Genomic DNA, 20,176 nt, shown 5'->3' on the forward strand with positions numbered 1-20,176 from the left:
GCTAGGCTCAGGCTTGTAGTGTAAACACGGCTCCCAGACCTGGGGCCGGTTGTATCAAGCCCGTTTAGCTTAAACGGTGGTTAAGTTCAAAACAGAAAGCAAGTCTATCGTTTTACTCAACAAGCAAACTAAATGTTTTTGACCTTAATACAAAGATACTGTTTACAAATACATATTTAGTGCATAATATTCAAGTTCACTCATTCAAGACAGATGTAAGAGTGTTATTTAATTTTGACTTATCCACCGTTTAAGCTAAACGGGCTTGATACAACCGGCCCCTGGTCCAGGTCATGTCTGGGCCTGGGCCGGTTGTATGAAAGGCGTTTAGTTTAAACGGTGGATAGGCTAAAGTTTAAAAATACTCTCATACATTTTGTGAATGACTGAAACTACATCTTTTGGATTAAATATGCACTTCCATTGAAAATTGAAACTATTTACATCGAAATTTTTCAGTTTAGTTATTCGATAAATAAATCATTTTGTTTTCCATTTTGAACTTATCCACCGTTTAAGCTAAACGGGCTTGATACAACCGGCCCCTGAAGCGTAAACGCGGCTTTTAAGGCTGCCTGAAAATCTTCGAAGAGGTTGGCCAAAGACCACAGTCTCTTACCATATAGTCACTTCACAATAAAGAATGTTGCACTATTTGTACAGTATAAAAGATCGTTTTATAAGGATTCGTATGCATTGGTTGGCACGTTTTGTAAATCAAACGTCCAATTTTAAGTTAAAGATTGATAGTTATTTTCCACTTCTCTCGTTTTGTTCAACTCTGCATAATTCGACTCATCGTCAACACCGTCATTTCTTGCAGCATTCACTCTCAATGACTGGTAATTCTTCGTTCATTTTGGTAAGATCAAGTTCTTGATAAGTTAAATCAACTTGGGATTTTGGTGGTTTAGGTTTTGATTGTTGAGATTTACTATTTCTGAATTTACGACGTTGGCATGAAACAATGTAAGAAAAAGTAATTCCAATGATTATTCCAGACACCAATGATACAACGACGATATACCATTCAGTTTTACCATTACATTCTTCTGAAATCTTACCTGAATTAAAATCAGAACGGATAAACCTATAAGTGATGGTTCTTATTAGTACTCTGGTATATTTACAATAATATATACACTATATTCTATACACTCATCGTGTACTCTAGGTATATCCTTGTACATAACTGTACATATATTAAACATTAAGGCCAAACCTATCACACAATTGTACACATTCTTTTAACACAAATACCTGTTCCATCGTCTGTCGCAGTCGTGGTTAAAGCAGGCTTAGTCTCGTTGCTTGTGGACGATACCGTTGGTTGATATCTGTTTCTCGTACGACTTTCCGTTAGTGAAGTTGTTGGTGCTGTTGTTATAGCATTTGGTTCTTAAAATATAAAATAATTTACTAAAAGTTTTTTATACCTTTTTTAAAATTCTTTAGTAATTCTTTTATGGCCGCTCAAGTCGATTTTCAACTCACGGATATAGTGAAACAAAAGTGCATGGAGGTCCAGTGTAAAGGCTGTTTCCATTACATTGAATAGCTTCGCCCGCGTGGTTGGAGAGACCTTCAAAAATCTGCTCATGCGACCGTGACGGGCCAAAGAAGTGTAATGAAGAATCGCATTAAGGCAGAATGAATGATTTAAGCCCTAATTTGCAATCGTATTGGTATCGCTACGCTCGGTGAGTTCGGAAAACGTCCACCCTCCCGAGGTGCGTAGATCCAGAAACGTACTGAATGAACTTGATTGTTATGCAACCAAATGGCCAATGAACTCAATACACTAGTCAAATAGACTATGGATCCGCGGCAAAAACTGACTTGGGTCTTGGAGTATCAACATCTGAGAAACCTCCGCATTATGTGAAAAAAAATGTGCAGCAAGGCTGCAAGCGAATATAATATGGCAAAGGTGGTATATAAAAGCGCATTGATCGGTCATTAGGTTTTTTAGTACGTAGTTTGAATATTTCTTTAAACAAGACCTTATTCAATTTGTTTTCACATTTCTCGCTTCTCTTCTCTTCTCCCTTCTAAAATGATCCGGAAATTGTTTAATTCGATTTATTAGTTTAAGGTTTATAATCTTACTTTGGACAGGTAAAAAACGGGAAGATGAAAAACTTCGTCCAAGCAAGTTCCATGCGACACACGTATACTTTCCAACAAAATTACTCGTCACTTTATCAATCTTATACGTCTTTTTCCCACGAAGCCGAGTAGTTCCGTTGAAATATATTTCATACTTTGGTGGAGGAAGAGCATCAGCCTCGCATATTATGGTAACTGATGTTTCATTATCAAAATCAAATTTTAAACGTGTACCTTTAGGTGGATCTAAGAAGAAATTAGAATTGCAAAATCACCTTAAATGATGTCGTAATTTGCGTCATATCTCATGTTTTGAACCGGGTATTCAGTAATCATATTGATTTTTTGATTTTAACATCTTGATCAGCCATTAAGACGCGAGGAAAAAATACCAAACGAGTATCATTATAACCTATTTAGAGTTATTTTAGCGAATACGAAAACGACATATGGCAAATATCCTAGTGCAAAATCAATGAAGCATGATAAACAATTTAGGAATATGTATACGGAAGGTTGCGTTGCATAATAATTATATATACTTCCGAAAACTTTCAAAAAAGTGGTAGAGGGGATAGTAAAGGTCGCTTATTCATATAAACATAATTTGAAAGTTCAACCCGTTGTTCAACCTAAGTCGTATGTTATAATGTAGGCAATAGTATTGAGTGATTAGTAACATTTTGTATCTATATTTTTTATACTTACAATTGACAATCAACTCAATTTCTGTTTCATTTTTTGCCTTCTCATGGCTTTCAGCAACACACGTGTAGTTTCCGCTGTCGTCTTTATCAACGTTTGAGAGTTTTAATTTTGCTTCTACAATTCCTGTGGCCATAATTTTGTTTCCTTTATACCACGTGATCTTTGCAGGGGGGTTCCCACCTTCCCCTCTGCATACACACGAAAATTCATCGCTTGTGTTCACTGTGTTCACACGGGAACAATTGATTGACACTGATGGCGTAACTAAAATGTGGCATAATTTGCGAAGGTCAACCAGGGCCTTATCATAATTGTGGTAGGATGTGGATTGTGGTAGGATGTGGAAACTGTCAACTCTGGAATAAGTACACAATGTGACTGATGTTACTATATACAAGTGGGTAGGCAACCTCGTACCAGGGGATTTTGTATGGGAAGTAAAGGATATTAATGAGGTGTATAGAATAATATACATGATAGAATAAATACACAATTACTGAATGACTGTTATAAAATGAACAGTAAAACAAAAAAAGAACTAAATAACAGAATAGTAACCTTGGGCGTTGACGTTAAGACAGACGGGTATGAGTTTTGAAATAAAAAAGCTTTCCGAAACATTAATTCAGAGGAGTTATCACCCGAAGATACAATTTTTAAAATATCAAGATGTATATATAGGAATGAAGTAATATACGCAATTTTCAATCAGTACTGATTTGTAAAATTAGTAACATTTTGCATCTATATTTTTTTATACTTACAAACGACAATCAACTCAATTTCTGTTTCATTTTTTGCCTTCTCGTGGCTTTCAGCAACACACGTGTAGTTTCCGCTGTCGTCTTTATCAACGTTTGGGAGTTTTAATTTTGCTTCTACAATTCCTGTGGCCATAATTTTGTTTCCTTTATACCACGTGACGTTTGCAGGGGGGTTCCCACCTTCCCCTCGGCATACACACGAAAATTCATCCCTTGTGTTCACTGTGTTCACACGGGAACAATTGATTGACACTGATGGCGTAACTAAAATGTGGCATAATTTGCGAAGTTTATTGTATTCACTGTGTTGTAATGAAAACAACCGACTGACACTGATGCCGTAACTAAAATTTGACATTGTCGAACGTTTGTTGTTGACATTTTCATAATATGATATTTAAAAATGCGTTCACACAAAGCTAAGGCTGATTTCCCCTTCTAGGGTCGTCGAAGAAAAGAGAGGCGAAGAAGGATGTTAAAATGAGGATTATAGCGGCATTGCAAAGCTGACCGTTTACTAAGAATAGTGCGAATCTAAAAGGAGTGTGTGTATGTCCTTTAGATTCTATTTTGAATTCAAAGAAGCATATAAATTTTGGCACATTAAATAACAATTAGTTAAATACATTTGAAACACACTCACACACTGGATATATCATTATTTATTCACACATGCATGCATGTGCGTCTGTGATGATTAATGAAAGAACAGAATCAATAACTTTTCCGGGGATTGCTATGGAAGTGCAATACTGAATAAAGTAAAAATATTTAGTGTGAAAACTTGCCTGCAATATAAACCACGATGCTAGAATCGCCTCCACCAGCGGCGGAAAGTTCAAACCTGTACGTTCCATTATATTTCTCAGTTACGTTTTGTAAAATCAGAGTTGCTGGTGCCTCTACATTTACACGAGGTAAGCTGCTGTGTGGTATATCAGAGACATTGTTTCGAGGAAGTAATGCAATTGTTTCTTCTCGTGACGCGTCAATACTTTGAAAATACCAAGATCGAGCATTAATTGTCCCTACACCATCAAATCTCCATGATATTCTCGCAGTTGATCCTTTTAAAAGAGTGAACCTCGCCCCGTTTGCTGGTGGATATACTGTTCCTATAGGAAAATAAACCACTGCTTTTAAAAGGCTTTTATACGGTTCACAAAATAATTACTCGAGCTAAAGCGAGAGTCAGTCAGTTTTTTTCGCGCAAGACTAAAAGACTATACAGATAGCGCATGAGCACTGCCACTAGTACTTGAAACTTTGCCGTGTTGGCGAAATATGAAAGAGGCACGTAGATGTTTATATGCACATGACTATATATGCATGGGTCATGCACTATATACGGTTGACCGACTGATAACGTTTCGGGCCTCGGTCTTGATCAAACTTAAAGTATAAAAACTACAAATATATAGCTTTACTTACTTTTTATGCTTTACATTTTACAATGTAAATTAAAAATAAATAAAACATACGAAAAGTTGTGATGCAAGCATAAAGATTGTTTATATATGACATGCATATATACTAAGGTCTGTTTAACGTCGAAAATTTCATGCGCCGAATCGAATGCAAATAAATTCACAAAGACTCATTAACATGAGGTTCGGCACGCCGAACGTTTGGGGGACTATGTCTGTATGTCAAACATGGCGGCAGTCGACTTATTCATTTATGTTCCATGAGACCCCGAATATAAAAATGCTCGCGGTTCCTGACAAGACAACAGACTATAAAACATCTATCAGAAGTGAATTGGATCGTGTGAACAAACCTTAAAGCCCCGTTTACACTACACTCGATTTATTGGCACGGCATGGCTAAAATGGGTACCCGTGCCCATTTCATCTGTGCTCGGCCTTTGTTTTGGTTGCCTGAGTACTAATAAAATTGGGTACGGGTACCAATTTTAGCCGTGCCGTGCCGATAAATTGAGTGTAGTGTAAACGGGGCTTAAGCCTGGCCTAAAGGCCCGTTTAAACTACACTTAACTGGCACATTGGCACGGCACGGCTAAAATGTATGGTATATTACCCATATACCTAATTTTATTAGTGTCGAGACTACCAATAGAAATGGAATAGAATGGATAAAATTAGTTCGGCCTAACGGGCCTATACGGGTACCAATTTATTTGTGAGCTGTACCGATAAATTGCATGTGTGCATGTAAACGAAGCTTAAATAACCGACTCCTAGCTGTTGTCATTTTGCTGACACGTATAGATGCCGATTCGAATAGAAATTATTAAACAAAGAATTTAGCTCATCAACATTAAGTTCGGCACATATACAAGTAACCCTTAACAAGAAGAACTATAAACCGGGTAAAGAGAAGACTTACCACTACATGGTAACAGCAGGCCGCTGAGGCCGAATAAGATAAAAACACCATGGGCGAAGCGAAACATTTTGTTTTAAATGTATAACCTGAAACTGAAAGAAATAAACTCCATACTTTAAATAAAATAAGAGGTTATATTCTGTCAAGATAAAACGATTTCATGAAAGTGTCGTCCCAGGAAAGCGAGCTAGTCCGGCTTTCATGTAAAACTTGTATTTTAGTTATTTAGTATGTTCACCGTTCACGTACGACAGTACAAACTGATCGAAGATATATATATTATAGGCTGAAATACATGCATCAAATGGATAACGGTAGATTCAACAAGGTTGCGATATCATTCCAAGAGTTAGTTCTCACTATAAATATTATACTTATATTATATTTATAGATATGTAATTAGGGATTTCGAGGTGCTTAATTTAAAAATTTTAATATCGTTCTTACATAGATCGATGAATATAGATAGCTACGTGGACCAACAATCACTTGGCAAGCTAAAGCATGATATTTGTATTAAATACATACCAAAATCACTCACATTGGACCCAAGAATTAGGCTAGGAAAGTGCTACTTTCAGGGATGTTTTCTTGTTAATCTACTTCCTGGTACATTGTCAGTACAAAAAAATCGGTTTAGGGAATTCCTTAGGAAGTTTTTGAGAATTCCCAATGGTAGTTATTCCAGTAATTCACAATTCACTTCCGCTTCATGTATACATCTGCATTGCTATAATGGCATTTTTCTCAACCTAGTACCCAGGGTCTCATCTTTCTTTGATTGTTCAGTAAAATTTTATGTGTACCCGAAGTCTCCATATACTCACTTTTTCGGTTTCATATATATGTAGATCGTAATTCATCGTAAGTCACAACACGTCACTCGTTGTAATTCGTTACTTGTGATTGTATATTGATGTTACGTTGGTTTTCTTTCCTGACTCGACCTGTAAGAAGTCATGATCATCATAAATTGCATTTTTTGAGATGTGTTCATGGACGAATTTCTTGGGTGGTGCGCAAATGTCGACCTAAGAACGATGATAATTGATAAATACCAATGTCAAAGAAGAAGAGATGTTTCTCGTACAATTAGAGAAATTTTTTTGCCAAATTGGACTCGGTGCGGTATTCTATAGGTAGTATTATATAGACAAAAGTAGTGAAAACATACCTTTACACGATATTGAAAAAGCAGGATAAGCGGTACAACTGAAGTATTCAGTCTAATACTAAACTTTTGCAACGATATGGAAATTTGTACGGCCAATAGAGTATATATAACGACTCGCGAAATAGCGATAGAAACTGACACGTGTGTCATTGAGACAAACATGCCTGCCCGGTAGTATTTATTCTGCCGTTCCTGCAATTGCTCGATGGCATGTTCACAGCATGGAAAGGTACGAAATGGCAGGGAAACTTTCTTCTCCAAGATTAGGGTAAAATATTTAAATGCACTCGCTATATATTACTTTAATTACGAATCTTTCATTATAAAGAAAGTACTTTTCATATTTTGAGGTATAGTTTATGCAGCTGAAACACAAGTAGTTCCAAAGGCAGCCCAGAAATGTTTTTGTTCTCGTGACGCGAGTCTACTCGATCTATTAGACCGAGCTAGTTCCGAGTATTTCCTGCTAAGTTTTTGCAATAATCCTAATAATGACTCCTGATATGACATCAACAGATTTTCACATTGTTGCATGAAAAGCCTAAAAGTTTCAGCAGTCTCTTAAAATTTAATTAGGGAAAATATCGGGACATGTGTTTATTTACAAATGTTTATAAAGAATTTTTGTTTCATACAAGATCGATTGCAAACGGCGCTTCCATCATGATGTCAGGCTTAGGCCAGGCCAAAGTGTGTTTACACCACGAAGATCTAGGCCAAAGCCAGGCTCACGCTTGTGGTGTAAACACGGCTCTAGAACACGTCTATAGGTAATATGAGCTGCGTTCACACTGTCTTCCTCGTTGATAATATCAGATAGCCAAAGTAATTGACAAAATACTTGCGGCTTTACAGTTGAAATAGCTTGGCTTTGTAAACTTGTATATAGTAATACATGCATGAGATGACGAAAATCTTCGAAGATGTTGGCCAAAGTTTCTTACCATATAGTCACTTCACAATAAAGAATGTTGCACTATTTGTACAGTATAAAAGATCGTTTTATAAGGATTCGTATGCATTGGTTGGCACGTTTTGTAAATCAAACGTCCAATTTTAAGTTAAAGATTGATAGTTATTTTCCACTTCTCTCGTTTTGTTCAACTCTGCATAATTCGACTCATCGTCAACACCGTCATTTCTTGCAGCATTCACTCTCAATGACTGGTAATTATCTTCTCGGTTCATTTTGATAAGATCAAGTTCTTGATAAGTTGAATCAACTTGGGATTTTGGTGGTTTAGGTTTTGATTGTTGAGATTTACTATTTCTGAATTTACGACGTTGGCATGAAACAATGTAAGAAAAAGTAATTCCAATGATTATTCCAGACACCAATGATACAACGACGATATACCATTCAGTTTTACCATTACATTCTTCTGAAATCTTACCTGAATTAAAATCAGAACGGATAAACCTATAAGTGATGGTTCTTATTAGTACTCTGGTATATTTACAATAATATATACACTATATTCTATACACTCATCGTGTACTCTAGGTATATCCTTGTACATAATTGTACATATATTAAATATTAAGGCAGAACCTATCACACAATTGTACACATTCTTTTAACACAAACACCTGTTCCATCGTCTGTCGGAGTCGTGGTTAAAGCAGGCTTAGTCTCGTTGCTTGTGGTCGATACCGTTGGTTGATATCTGTTTCTCGTACGACTTTCCGTTAGTGAAGTTGTTGGTGCTGTTGTTATAGCATTTGGTTCTTAAAATATTAAAATAATTTACTAAAAGTTTTTTTATACCTTTTTTTAAAATTCTTTTAGTAATTCTTTTATGGCCGCTCAAGTCGATTTTCAACTCACGGATATAGTGAAACAAAAGTCCATGGAGGTTCAGTGTAAAGGCTGTTTCCATTACATTGAATAGCTTCGCCCGCGTGGTTGGAGAGACCTTCAAAAATCTGCTCATGCGACCGTGACGGGCCAAAGAAGTGTAATGAAGAATCGCATTAAGGCAGAATGAATGATTTAAGCCCTAATTTGCAATCGTATTGGTATCGCTACGCTCGGTGAGTTTGGAAAACGTCCACCCTCCCGAGGTGCGTAGATCCCAGAAACACGTACTGAATGAACTTGATTGTTATGCAACCAAATGGCCAATGAACTCAATACACTAGTCAACTATAGACTATGGATCCGCGGCAAAAACTGACTTGGGTCTTGGGAGTATCAACATCTGAGAAACCTCCGCATTATGTGAAAAAAAATGTGCAGCAAGGCTGCAAGCGAATATAATATGGCAAAGGTGGTATATAAAAGCGCATTGATCGGTCATTAGGTTTTTTTAGTACGTAGTTTGAATATTTCTTTAAACAAGACCTTATTCAATTTGTTTTCACATTTCTCGCTTCTCTTCTCTTCTCCCTTCTAAAATGATCCGGAAATTGTTTAATTCGATTTATTAGTTTAAGGTTTATAATCTTACTTTGGACAGGTAAAAAACGGGAAGATGAAAAACTTCGTCCAAGCAAGTTCCATGCGACACACGTATACTTTCCAACAAAATTACTCGTCACTTTATCAATCTTATACGTCTTTTTCCCACGAAGCCGAGTAGTTCCGTTGAAATATATTTCATACTTTGGTGGAGGAAGAGCATCAGCCTCGCATATTATGGTAACTGATGTTTCATTATCAAAATCAAATTTTAAACGTGTACCTTTAGGTGGATCTAAGAAGAAATTAGAATTGCAAAATCACCTTAAATGATGTCGTAATTTGCGTCATATCTCATGTTTTGAACCGGGTATTCAGTAATCATATTGATTTTTTGATTTTAACATCTTGATCAGCCATTAAGACGCGAGGAATAAAATACCAAACGAGTATCATTATAACCTATTTAGAGTTATTTTAGCGAATACGAAAACGACATATGGCAAATATCCTAGTGCAAAATCAATGAAGCATGATAAACAATTTAGGAATATGTATACGGAAGGTTGCGTTGCATAATAATTATATATACTTCCGAAAACTTTCAAAAAAGTGGTAGAGGGGATAGTAAAGGTCGCTTATTCATATAAACATAATTTGAAAGTTCAACCCGTAGTTCAACCTAAGTCGTATGTCATAATGTAGGCAATAGTATTGAGTGATTAGTAACATTTTGCATCTATATTTTTTATACTTACAATTGACAATCAACTCAATTTCTGTTTCATTTTTTGCCTTCTCATGGCTTTCAGCAACACACGTGTAGTTTCCGCTGTCGTCTTTATCAACGTTTGAGAGTTTTAATTTTGCTTCTACAATTCCTGTGGCCATAATTTTGTTTCCTTTATACCACGTGATCTTTGCAGGGGGGTTCCCACCTTCCCCTCTGCATACACACGAAAATTCATCGCTTGTGTTCACTGTGTTCACACGGGAACAATTGATTGACACTGATGGCGTAACTAAAATGTGGCATAATTTGCGAAGGTCAACCAGGGCCTTATCATAATTGTGGTAGGATGTGGATTGTGGTAGGATGTGGAAACTGTCAACTCTGGAATAAGTACACAATGTGACTGATGTTATTATATACAAGTGGGTAGGCAACCTCGTACCAGGGGATTTTGTATGGGAAGTAAAGGATATTAATGAGGTGTATAGAATAATATACATGATAGAATAAATACACAATTACTGAATGACTGTTATACCAGAGAGGTGCTGAAATCACCTAACGCTCGCCTGCACTGTTTGTCTAGAATAAGGCTAAACTCTGTATGAAAGGTATCTGTATGAAGCACAAATTACCGATCTTTTTATTACAAATTACAAGGCTAAAATCCGCTTTGGAAGGTAATATTAAGCACAAACTTCAGATATTAGTTGTGACCTCAGAATTACTGGCCAAAACTGGCCTCGGAATTACATTAGTTTTATTTGTGACCAATATAGTCCGTAGCACGGAATCCGTACGCGCTTATTGAAGTCCTCACTCGTTCGGATTATGAAAACTGTTTTAATATATCACGTTTAAATAGTTATTTTTCGTAATCCACAATGTTTTCTATCGCAACGCATCGCTAAACACCAAAAAAAGACAAATATTCTACAAACGTTTTTCACTCGCTCTCGACATTTAATTCCCGCAAAAAAATAATCTCGCAAAATAATTCCGGTAATTCGGCGGACACAACCACTGGACACAACAATGAAAACAATGACAACATGGCGAACAATAATACAATATGCTTTTTGCAATGTGCTTTTATTTAAAAAAATATGGAGTGTTGTGTACATTCGGACAAAGGTAGTGATGCAAACGACAAAGTTGTTCAAGTAAGTACGAAATCCGGCGAAACTATTCTATATTATGCCCAAGAATGGATGAAAACACAAGACGAATATGGACGATCATATGGTGATATTGCATCTAAGCTGCTTAATGAAATTTTGGGGGGTGAACAAGTATTTCCTGCATCGTGTGGTTACCACAGGAAGTGCTACCAGCTTTTCACAAATAAGAAAAATCTAAAATCCTCAAAGAAGAGAAGTAGTCAGTTTGTCGATGAAAGTAATGAAAGTATTCCCAGGTATTTCTCAATTGTTACCAGCTGAATATTATATAATGCAATGCTTTTTCTGTATATACTAAAATAATAATTAAGCAATTGATCCATACACGGTAATTAAATTGTTTGCGAATTTAATATTTTCTCATTTTTCTGCATAGCAAAACTATTGCCAAGTTGGTCTCTATAATTTTATGACTAAATTACATACAATTACAACTCATGTGGGACATACAACTACAAATCTTCATTCAATGTATTTAGATGGGAATTAATTAAAGATGGGAATTATATGTAGGAAACCACAGCAACAAGGTTCAATTCTGGGGTTCAATTCTGGAAATCCCAGTGTCAGTTAAGGCTTCCCATGTTCACCACCTGATGCTGGGTTTCCTTTCCTTGCAGCCCCTTCATGCCCCACTTTAAATTCTTAAAAAAGGCTCTGGTATTTCAGAAAGAAGACAAGACTAAGTCAAGATACCACAAGCCAGATTGTTAAAGGAACAGTGCCATTATTTGGAAAAAAATGCATTATCTGCCAAAAGGAAAAATACAAAAAAGATAGTAGAACAGGTATTATAGGTATTATTATAAAGTCTGAAAAGCAATTGTTATTTGCTGTACTTTTATTGTCTATTAAAAAAAAACAAATAAAAAACTTTTATTGTCTATTTGAATAAACTTTTTTTCACTGATGTAGTCATATACCTAATTATAGAACATTTTATTGCTGCACTATATGTCCATTGTACATGTTTGTCTAATGCCCATTTGTCAACATATAGGCATGGTCATATGGGCATGATCAGCTAGCGTGATTCCTAAATTTTCTGAGAGAATGTTAAATATGCGTCCTATAGTTATGCCATTGTTTCTGTCATATCCACTGAGCATTGCTTCTGTCATCTGTTCAATAGTTACTTTTGTCTTAGGGGCTTATAAGCCAGAACCATTGACCAAGTGCATGTCCCCAAGTGCAGAAAATGCTGTCAAAGTTGCTGCTCAGAAGAAACAGGATGAGAATGTGCTGCTTATTGTTGAAGGGGAAGATTTAATAGCAAAGGAAGCCCAGTATCACCATTCCTGCTTTCGAACGTTCACATATATTCCAGTAGAATCCAAAATATCAACTGGAGATGCTTATTTGAAATTCTGTAGTGAAATCATTCAAGAACGTATTATTGGTGGTGGTGAAATAATAAAGATCTCGAAATTGGCAGAAATTTACAGCAGATATTTGCAGCCAGACACAGATGCATCTTATTTTCAAATTGGAACTTGAAGCGGAAGTTGAAGAAATCATTCCCATCTTTGGTTTATATCAAAGTCAAAGAAATTGCAAACTGTGAGCTGGTTTGCAGTTGTGAACAAAATACTATGTTTGTTGCCCCTGAATCGACAGAGGAATCTAGTGACGAAGATGAAGTACGTGCTATGGGAAATTTAGAACCCAACGACCAGCGACAATTATTCCTCTCGTCCCAAATTGTGAAGAAAGCTATTGAGATGTCTCCACGATTAAATGTTCCAAACCCCCCGTTAGCTTCCGATCTCACAGAAGATGCTGCACAAAAAATTGTGCCAATTGAACTGTTCAATTTCTTGGCTTGGATAACTGGTGTATGCTGTGAACCAGTTTCTGCTAGTGAAAAAAAATTGGTAGAGCTTGACAACGACACCGAACGTCAAAAGATTTTGTCCATCTGTCAGGACATTATCTACCTTAAGTCCAAAGGAAGAAGAATCGTACCGAAGCATCTTATTCTTGGCCTTACAATTCGACATCTTACGGGCAGTTCAAAGTTAATTGACATTGTATCAGGACTGGGGCATTGTATATCCCCAAAGGCAGTCATTGATTACGACTCAGATCTTGCCAGATACCGTGCACAGCAAAGCAGTGTTATACCACGTGGTTTTAGTGGGTCATTTACGACATGTGTATTTGACAACAATGACATAAACGAAGAAACACTGAGTGGAAAAGGAACAACACATTGCACCACTGGTATAGTTATTCAACGGATGTCCGAAGCTTCTGTACTAGATGATGAAAATCGTCACGGAATTTCCAAGTCAAGAGGGAAACGAGTAGAGGTGTCAAGTACAGAAATAGAGCCATTCGTCTTAAAGAAAAAGCTGAGTCTGTCTACAAGATTTGAAGTTACTGACATAGATGAGAGTAGACCTGTTGGTTTTGATAACATTTGCTACGTTCTAGCAAAATTTCGCTGTGATGAAGAGGAAGAAACACCTTTACCGTCATGGAGTGGATTTTTTACACAGCTCACAACGCAGGTTCCTGAGAAAAGTCGTATTGGCTATCTTCCAATTATTGATGGCAGTCCCACGGATCTTGGCGTCGTCAACGCTGTCCTCTCCCAAAGCATAGACATAGCAGACAAACTGAACCAAAATTCCATGGTTGTTGTCATGGATGAAGCTGTTTATGCTAAAGCACAGTGGATCCGTTGGACCAAAGGCATGTTTCAGAGTCGAATAGTACTACGCCTTGGTGAATTCCATGTCATTATGAGCTTTCTCGGAGTGATTGGCAAACGATTTCAAGACGGTGGTTTACGCGATATTCTCATTGAAAGCAATATCATCGCAAAAGGATCTGTCAACGGTGTATTGTCAGGAAAACACTACAACCGTAGTATCAGATCAATGAAAATCATCTATGAGGCAATATACCGTCTCGTTATCACTGCCTTTTTAGATTCCATGTCCGTTGATGAGAGAAATTGTTTGGAACATGTAGTACACGATATGAAGGCAGCTTTTAGTAATGGAACATTTACTGAATTTGTAAAGAGTGATGATGTCCAAAATTTCGTGAGAAAGTTACATGAATTTACCAGTGAAAGAGGGGGGTCAAATCCAACCTTTGGTTATTGGTTAAGTTTCCTTGAAATGGTAGATATACTACTGGAATTCGTAAGGGCAACTAGGTTAGTGGACTAAATAGTAATCATGCTTTCTTTCATGCATTTTATTGATTAATAGTCCTTTTTAATTATACAAGTCATGTAGTTCGAACCGATTGCAAAACTATACGCTGCAAAATATAATTCTGTTTCTATTTGTATCTCCAGAGTGGGTGATTGGTCCTTGCATCTCAGCTCGGTTCGACGCATGTTACCCTGGATATTTGCGTACGACCGCGTTCACTATTCTCGTTACCTACCAATATACTGGTTAGAAATGCTAAACCTGCCAACCAGTAATCCAGATATTCATGAGCAAATGGTTGCTGGAAATTTTGCAACCCAACGCACGTCTCAGCCATTCAGTCAGACTCCAATGGATCAAACTCTCGAGCAGACACTAAATAAGAATTCCAAAACTAAAGGCGGTGTTATTGGATTCTCAATTAACAAATCTGCTGTCCACCGATGGATTAAAAGTTTTTCTGATAGAGCAGAGATTCAATCTGTATGTGAGAGTATGGCTGGTCGCGGTAATTGTACACGTCAGAGAAAGGAAATGGATATCACACGGAGGCTAAAGGATGAGAAAGCTGTAAAGAGTGTGATCAATACCATAGAAGCAATGACAAACCCAGTTTCCATCGAGGATGACGAGTTGGTCAACATTGTTTCTGGCGCAATTGCATCACCGGAGGTCAAACACGATATTGCACGAGCCAAAACTGCTGGAGAGGAACAATGCGCTGAGTACATAGATCTACGTCTGAAGAAAAAGGAGCTGGATGTTTTTAACACAATCAAAGCACTCAAACTAAAAACGTTCTCATTAACGAGTAAGACGGTTAAGGCAAAATCGGAAAAGGCGGTGTTACAAACCACAGCGAGGGATCTTGCTCGAGTTCTGATAGTCGCGAAGTTTAATAACTTGGACTTCAAGTACGTGCTTTCTTATCCTTTGTGTCCAGTACCATTGTCGCTTGCCAACTATGACGGAACGTTAGCCAAGACTGACAAGTCTGCTATTGGTCGTCACCTAGAGAGCAATGTTGAAGACGTAAGCAATTCGAATCGTTCTACTGCGTGGATAATTGATGCCATGGCTCTAATTCAACGTCTGAAGAACATTCCCAACACATTCGATGCATTATCCGCGGAAGTACTGAAGAGTGTGATAGCTACAGCTACTCGACATCGTTGCACCAGGGTCGATTTTGTTACTGACCAATATCCAGATTCAAGTATTAAGGGTGCTGAGAGAGAGAGGCGAAAGGGAAAGGATGCTTCTGTTATCCGTTTAAATGTTGACCATGGTTCAAAGAAGACCCCAAAGCAATTCAAGAAATTCCTCTCGGTGGGGAAAAACAAGGAAAGCTTAATCGAATTTTTCTTTGAACATTGGAAGACAGTCGATCCAAGTTTTCTTCAAGGGGTTGAGTTGTACTTCGCCCATGCCTGTCAGTGTCACAAGTTTAAGGCGTCAGCAACGGTCTTGACGGTTGAATCCGTAGATGCCTTGTTTTCCGATCACGAAGAAGCTGACACGAGGATGGGATTGCATGCTTTGCACGCCTTTCAACAACACAAAGAAGTTACGATCCAGTCAGATGACACAGATGTACTTATCATTTGCATAGGTCTCTATAAACTTTTTCCTGGTAAACTGTTTATTCAACGCGGTCCAGCAGCAAAGTTGAGAACAGTGGATATCGAATCGGTAGTCAGCACTTTAAAAGATGGGGTGGCAGAAGCTCTGCTGGGATTACATCCATTCACTGGTTGTGACAGCGTCAGCTGCTGGAAAGGAAAGGGAAAAGTTACCCCATATGAACTTATGATCAGCAACCCGTCATACATCTCCGCTTTTACCAAGCTTGGACAGGAATGGTCTATTTCAAATCTTCAAATGGATGTTCTAGAGCAGTTTCTCTGCCAGCTGTACAACCGTCAGAGTGTTCTACCTTCGTTGCTAGAAGTTCGACTTAGAATTTTCATGGAAAAATTCTGTTTGGACTCCAGGCTACCCCCGATCATGGATGAAGTCACCCAGCATACAAAGAGGGCAAATTACCAGGCTGCCATACTACGGAGATCATTGGAAGCGGTGATAAATGCTCCAAGTCCTATTGGCCATGGCTGGAGTGCCTCTGACGGTGAATCCCAACTAACAGTTCAGTGGATGACCGTTGCCGTAGCTCCCCCAGAGCTACTTGAGCAAATTTACTGCTCATGTCGCAAGACAAAATGCTCTACCCGATTGTGTTCGTGTTTTTCTCGAAACATGCGATGTGGGCCTCTTTGTAAATGCACTGGGTGCGAGAATGGTGAAGAAGTCCCTTCGGACCTTGTGACAGATGTTGTCGACGACATTCTAAATGGTGATGACAGTGATTCCGACTTTGACGCTTGAATTTCTTTTTAATAAAAGGTTTTGCCGATTGGCTTTGACGCTTGCGTTTCTTTTTATAAAACTAAAAATCACATTATGATTGCATGCAATTGCATAATTTATCGCCACGTCCGTGAGTTTGTAATTTTGAAATATACCGTTAAAATGTGCATCTTTTGGTGGTCATATGACAAATAGCTTATAAGCGGCATGGACTCATGGCGGCCATGTTGGTGTGCCAAAGTGTAATTCGTATGTAAACTGTTCTCATTGTTTTGATTGAAACACACGCATAAGCTAATAATTTGGGGAAAAGGGTCTATTTTCTTGAACAGAGAAGCTCAGATAACGTTAATTAATTCCTAATTAATACTAATTAATAGAGAGACAATAACACCGAAAACATTGTATTTTCTGATTGCACTAATACATATGTATAAGTGTCTGTAATCAATTCTTAGTCCAATCTTTGAGGACTTCATGTCAAAATCTAAGCGCCCTACAAATTCCGTGCTACGGACTAATATTTCTTCCGTTTCTCGCAATCCGCGCACGTGATATCAACAGGTAAGTTAACGGACCAGGCAAAAGTCCCTGCTTTAAGCCGGGCGCACACACAACGATTTTACGGTAGTTGGTCCATTCAGGTTTAGACATATAGGCAGCCCTTGCCCAGACATGTTTTCCTTCTCGCGGCGCTCGCGCCTCGCGCGTGTACGCGAGTCTACTTGGTCTAATCTGACCAAGTATAGATTGCCAGTCGCCACATTTTGATGAAAACATCCATGTAGACAATCTAGACAGGAATCGGCCGACTAAAATCGTCGTGTGTGCGCCTAGCTTTATGAAAAAGACAAGATTGGATTTTTATATCTACACAAAAAAGGATTATGCATCAAACAACGAAAAGGTATGTACATAAATCTTATAGGGCCCTGTCTACAATTTAACTGGCTTTAATAATATATTTGCATGTGTATCTACATAAATAATATGCAAATATATGTCACATGCGTTGCCATTTGCCTTTGCATTCCGAGCCTATCGGCTTTCTACTTATAAATACTTATGTGCTAAAGCTTGTAATTGCGAATTATCTGACAATATTCTTTAAACTTTAACGTTGGACTATGTTTTATATATATTCACTCCCTGAATGATTTCTATATTAAGCGATTGAATTTTGATACGGCATGTCACAACACAATCTCATAATTTATAATTGTACATGTACAATACAAACATATGGTAGCATACAGGTGAAAATATTTGAAAGTTTCTCATTTGGCTTAGGGTTGTACAAATACTTTCGTTAAATATGATTCAGCTACAACTTTGAACTAAAAAAGACAGGGCTACACAATAGCCCTGAAAATCGTAATGAGCGTGATAACTCTGGATAACTCTAACATTGACCTTATCATGATGCTAATAAGCTTAACATTTGCCTTATCATTTGATAATTTTGAGCAAAGCTCTCTTTATTATTGTAAAATGTGTACCAAATGGCACTGAATAGTCACAATGCATATCGATGACTTATATTTATGATGATTCCTCTGATGCAAAGCCATAATATTTAAAAAATATAGCATCTTAACATTGACCTTATCATTATGCTAATTAGCTTAACATTCACCTTATCATTTGATAATTTTGAACAAAATTCCCATTATTTTGTGTAAATGTGTACTAAATGTCACCATATAGTCACAAGACATATTGATGAGCTATATTTATAAAGAATCTTCCAATGCAAAGCCATAATATTTAAAAAATATAACATCTTAACATTGACCTTATCATTATGCTAATTAGCTTAACATTCACCTTATCATTTGATAATTTTGAGCAAAACTCTCTTTATTATTGTATAAATGCGTACCAAATGGCACTAAATAGTCACAATGCATATTGATGACTTATATTGATAATGATTCCTCTGATGTAAAGCCAAAGTATAGAAAAAATATAGCATGTTAACATTGACCTTATCATTATATTTTGTTGTATAATGTTCACTCCCCCCTGGTAAATGGTTCTTTTGCAACAAATAAACTCCTTAAGTAGATAAGTTGAAAATAATGGGAAAATAAAAGTGGCATCTTAACATTCTACTTATCATGTAGTGTGGACGCGGACGGGGACGAGGACGGGGACGGGGACGGGGACGGGGACGCCAAGACTATAGCAATAGCTCTCTTGCACTAAGGTGCAGGCAAGCTAAAAATGCGTTCACACAAAGCTAAGGCTGATTTCCCCTTCTTGGGTCGTCGAAGAAAAGAGAGGCGAAGAAGGATGTTAAAATGAGGATTATAGCGGCATTGCAAAGCTGACCGTTTACTAAGAATAGTGCGAATCTAAAAGAAGTGTGAGCCAATGCAATCTAATGTCCCTTAGATTCTATTTTGAATTCAGAGAAGCATATAAATTTTGGCACATTAAATAATTAAATAACAATTAGTTAAATACATTGGAAACATACTCTGGATACATTAATTTTTATTCACACACGCATGCATGCATGTGCGTCTGCGATGATTGATGAAACAACAGAATCAATAACTTTTCCGGAGATTGCTAAGGTCGTACAATACTGAATAAAGTAAATATATTTAGTGTGAAAACTTGCCTGCGATATAAACTACGATGCCAGAAGTGCCTCCGCCAGCTGCTGCAAGTTCAAACCTGTACGATCCATTATATTTCTCAGTTACATTTTGTAAAATCAGAGTTGCTGGTTTCTCTACATTTACATGAGGTAAGCTGCTGTTTGGTATATCAGGGACATTGTTTCGAGGAAGTAATGCGATTGTTTCTTCTCGTGACGCGTCAATACTTTGAAAATACCAAGATCGAGCATTAATTGTCCCTACACCATCAAATCTCCAGGATATTTTCGCAGTTGATCCTTTTAAAAGAGTCAACCTCGTCCCGTTTGCTGGTGGATATACTGTTCCTATAGGAAAATAAACCACTGCTTTTAAAAGGTTTTTATATAGCTATATATATAGTTCGCAGAATAATTACTCGTCGAGCAAAAGCGAGAGTCAGTCAGTTTTTTCGCGTAAGACTAAAGGACCAAATGCATGTAAACATGCAGATAGGACGCCATTTGGCAACGCGGCGTGATTTTTCAATTTTTTTAAAGCAAAAAAAAGCAAATAAATTTTATCATTATATTCTCAGTTGTAGATTCACTTAACGATAATACATTTTGACT

General features: G+C 37.3%; 4 protein-coding genes across 4 annotated transcripts; 2 read left to right on the top strand and 2 right to left on the bottom strand.

The window, feature by feature from the left end:
• Nucleotides 1-623: 623 nt before the first annotated feature.
• On the bottom strand, nucleotides 624-10,560 carry LOC114536597 (interference hedgehog-like). Its single transcript, XM_028557953.1, has 5 exons — nucleotides 10,264-10,560; nucleotides 9,555-9,800; nucleotides 8,695-8,832; nucleotides 8,244-8,498; nucleotides 624-814 (listed from the first exon to the last, which is right to left on the bottom strand). The coding sequence occupies exons 1-5, from the start codon at nucleotides 10,394-10,396 to the stop codon at nucleotides 732-734; spliced, it is 855 nt and encodes a 284-aa protein (XP_028413754.1). The 5' UTR covers nucleotides 10,397-10,560; the 3' UTR covers nucleotides 624-731.
• On the bottom strand, nucleotides 1,996-6,543 carry LOC114536594 (limbic system-associated membrane protein-like). The gene is made up of 6 exons (XM_028557949.1): nucleotides 6,459-6,543; nucleotides 5,931-6,022; nucleotides 4,370-4,696; nucleotides 3,879-3,925; nucleotides 2,818-3,034; nucleotides 1,996-2,355 (listed from the first exon to the last, which is right to left on the bottom strand). Exons 2-6 carry the CDS (start codon nucleotides 5,995-5,997, stop codon nucleotides 2,009-2,011), a joined length of 1,005 nt encoding a protein of 334 aa, XP_028413750.1. The 5' UTR covers nucleotides 5,998-6,022; nucleotides 6,459-6,543; the 3' UTR covers nucleotides 1,996-2,008.
• Nucleotides 10,561-11,033: 473 nt separating the features above from the next.
• On the top strand, nucleotides 11,034-12,916 carry LOC114536562. Its single transcript, XM_028557907.1, has 3 exons — nucleotides 11,034-11,655; nucleotides 12,089-12,207; nucleotides 12,567-12,916. The coding sequence occupies exons 1-3, from the start codon at nucleotides 11,345-11,347 to the stop codon at nucleotides 12,914-12,916; spliced, it is 780 nt and encodes a 259-aa protein (XP_028413708.1). The 5' UTR covers nucleotides 11,034-11,344.
• Nucleotide 12,917: 1 nt separating this feature from the next.
• Nucleotides 12,918-17,458, top strand: LOC114536588. Its single transcript, XM_028557936.1, has 2 exons — nucleotides 12,918-14,588; nucleotides 14,733-17,458. Exons 1-2 carry the CDS (start codon nucleotides 13,012-13,014, stop codon nucleotides 16,972-16,974), a joined length of 3,819 nt encoding a protein of 1,272 aa, XP_028413737.1. The 5' UTR covers nucleotides 12,918-13,011; the 3' UTR covers nucleotides 16,975-17,458.
• Nucleotides 17,459-20,176: the final 2,718 nt, after the last annotated feature.

Source organism: Dendronephthya gigantea, unplaced genomic scaffold (assembly GCF_004324835.1).
Source record: "Dendronephthya gigantea isolate DGI-Jeju-01 unplaced genomic scaffold, DenGig_1.0 000140F, whole genome shotgun sequence".
Taxonomy (NCBI): domain Eukaryota; kingdom Metazoa; phylum Cnidaria; class Anthozoa; order Malacalcyonacea; family Nephtheidae; genus Dendronephthya; species Dendronephthya gigantea.

Coding starts and splice junctions, on each gene's coding strand:
- LOC114536594 (XM_028557949.1), bottom strand. CDS start 5,997: ATGTTTCGCTTCGCCCATGGTGTTTTTATCTTATTCGGCCTCAGCGGC. Junction 4,697..5,930: donor CCTGCTGTTACCATGTAGTG/GTAAGTCTTCTC, acceptor ATTTTCCTATAG/GAACAGTATATCCACCAGCA. Junction 3,035..3,878: donor TTCATTACAACACAGTGAAT/ACAATAAACTTC, acceptor AACACAGTGAAC/ACAAGCGATGAATTTTCGTG.
- LOC114536597 (XM_028557953.1), bottom strand. CDS start 10,396: ATGGCCACAGGAATTGTAGAAGCAAAATTAAAACTCTCAAACGTTGAT. Junction 9,801..10,263: donor AATTGAGTTGATTGTCAATT/GTAAGTATAAAA, acceptor ATTTCTTCTTAG/ATCCACCTAAAGGTACACGT. Junction 815..8,243: donor GAGAGTGAATGCTGCAAGAA/ATGACGGTGTTG, acceptor ATGCTGCAAGAA/ATGACGGTGTTGACGATGAG.
- LOC114536562 (XM_028557907.1), top strand. CDS start 11,345: ATGGAGTGTTGTGTACATTCGGACAAAGGTAGTGATGCAAACGACAAA. Junction 11,656..12,088: donor AGTAATGAAAGTATTCCCAG/GTATTTCTCAAT, acceptor CTGGTATTTCAG/AAAGAAGACAAGACTAAGTC. Junction 12,208..12,566: donor CAAAAAAGATAGTAGAACAG/GTATTATAGGTA, acceptor CTTTTGTCTTAG/GGGCTTATAAGCCAGAACCA.
- LOC114536588 (XM_028557936.1), top strand. CDS start 13,012: ATGTTTGTTGCCCCTGAATCGACAGAGGAATCTAGTGACGAAGATGAA. Junction 14,589..14,732: donor GAATTCGTAAGGGCAACTAG/GTTAGTGGACTA, acceptor TTGTATCTCCAG/AGTGGGTGATTGGTCCTTGC.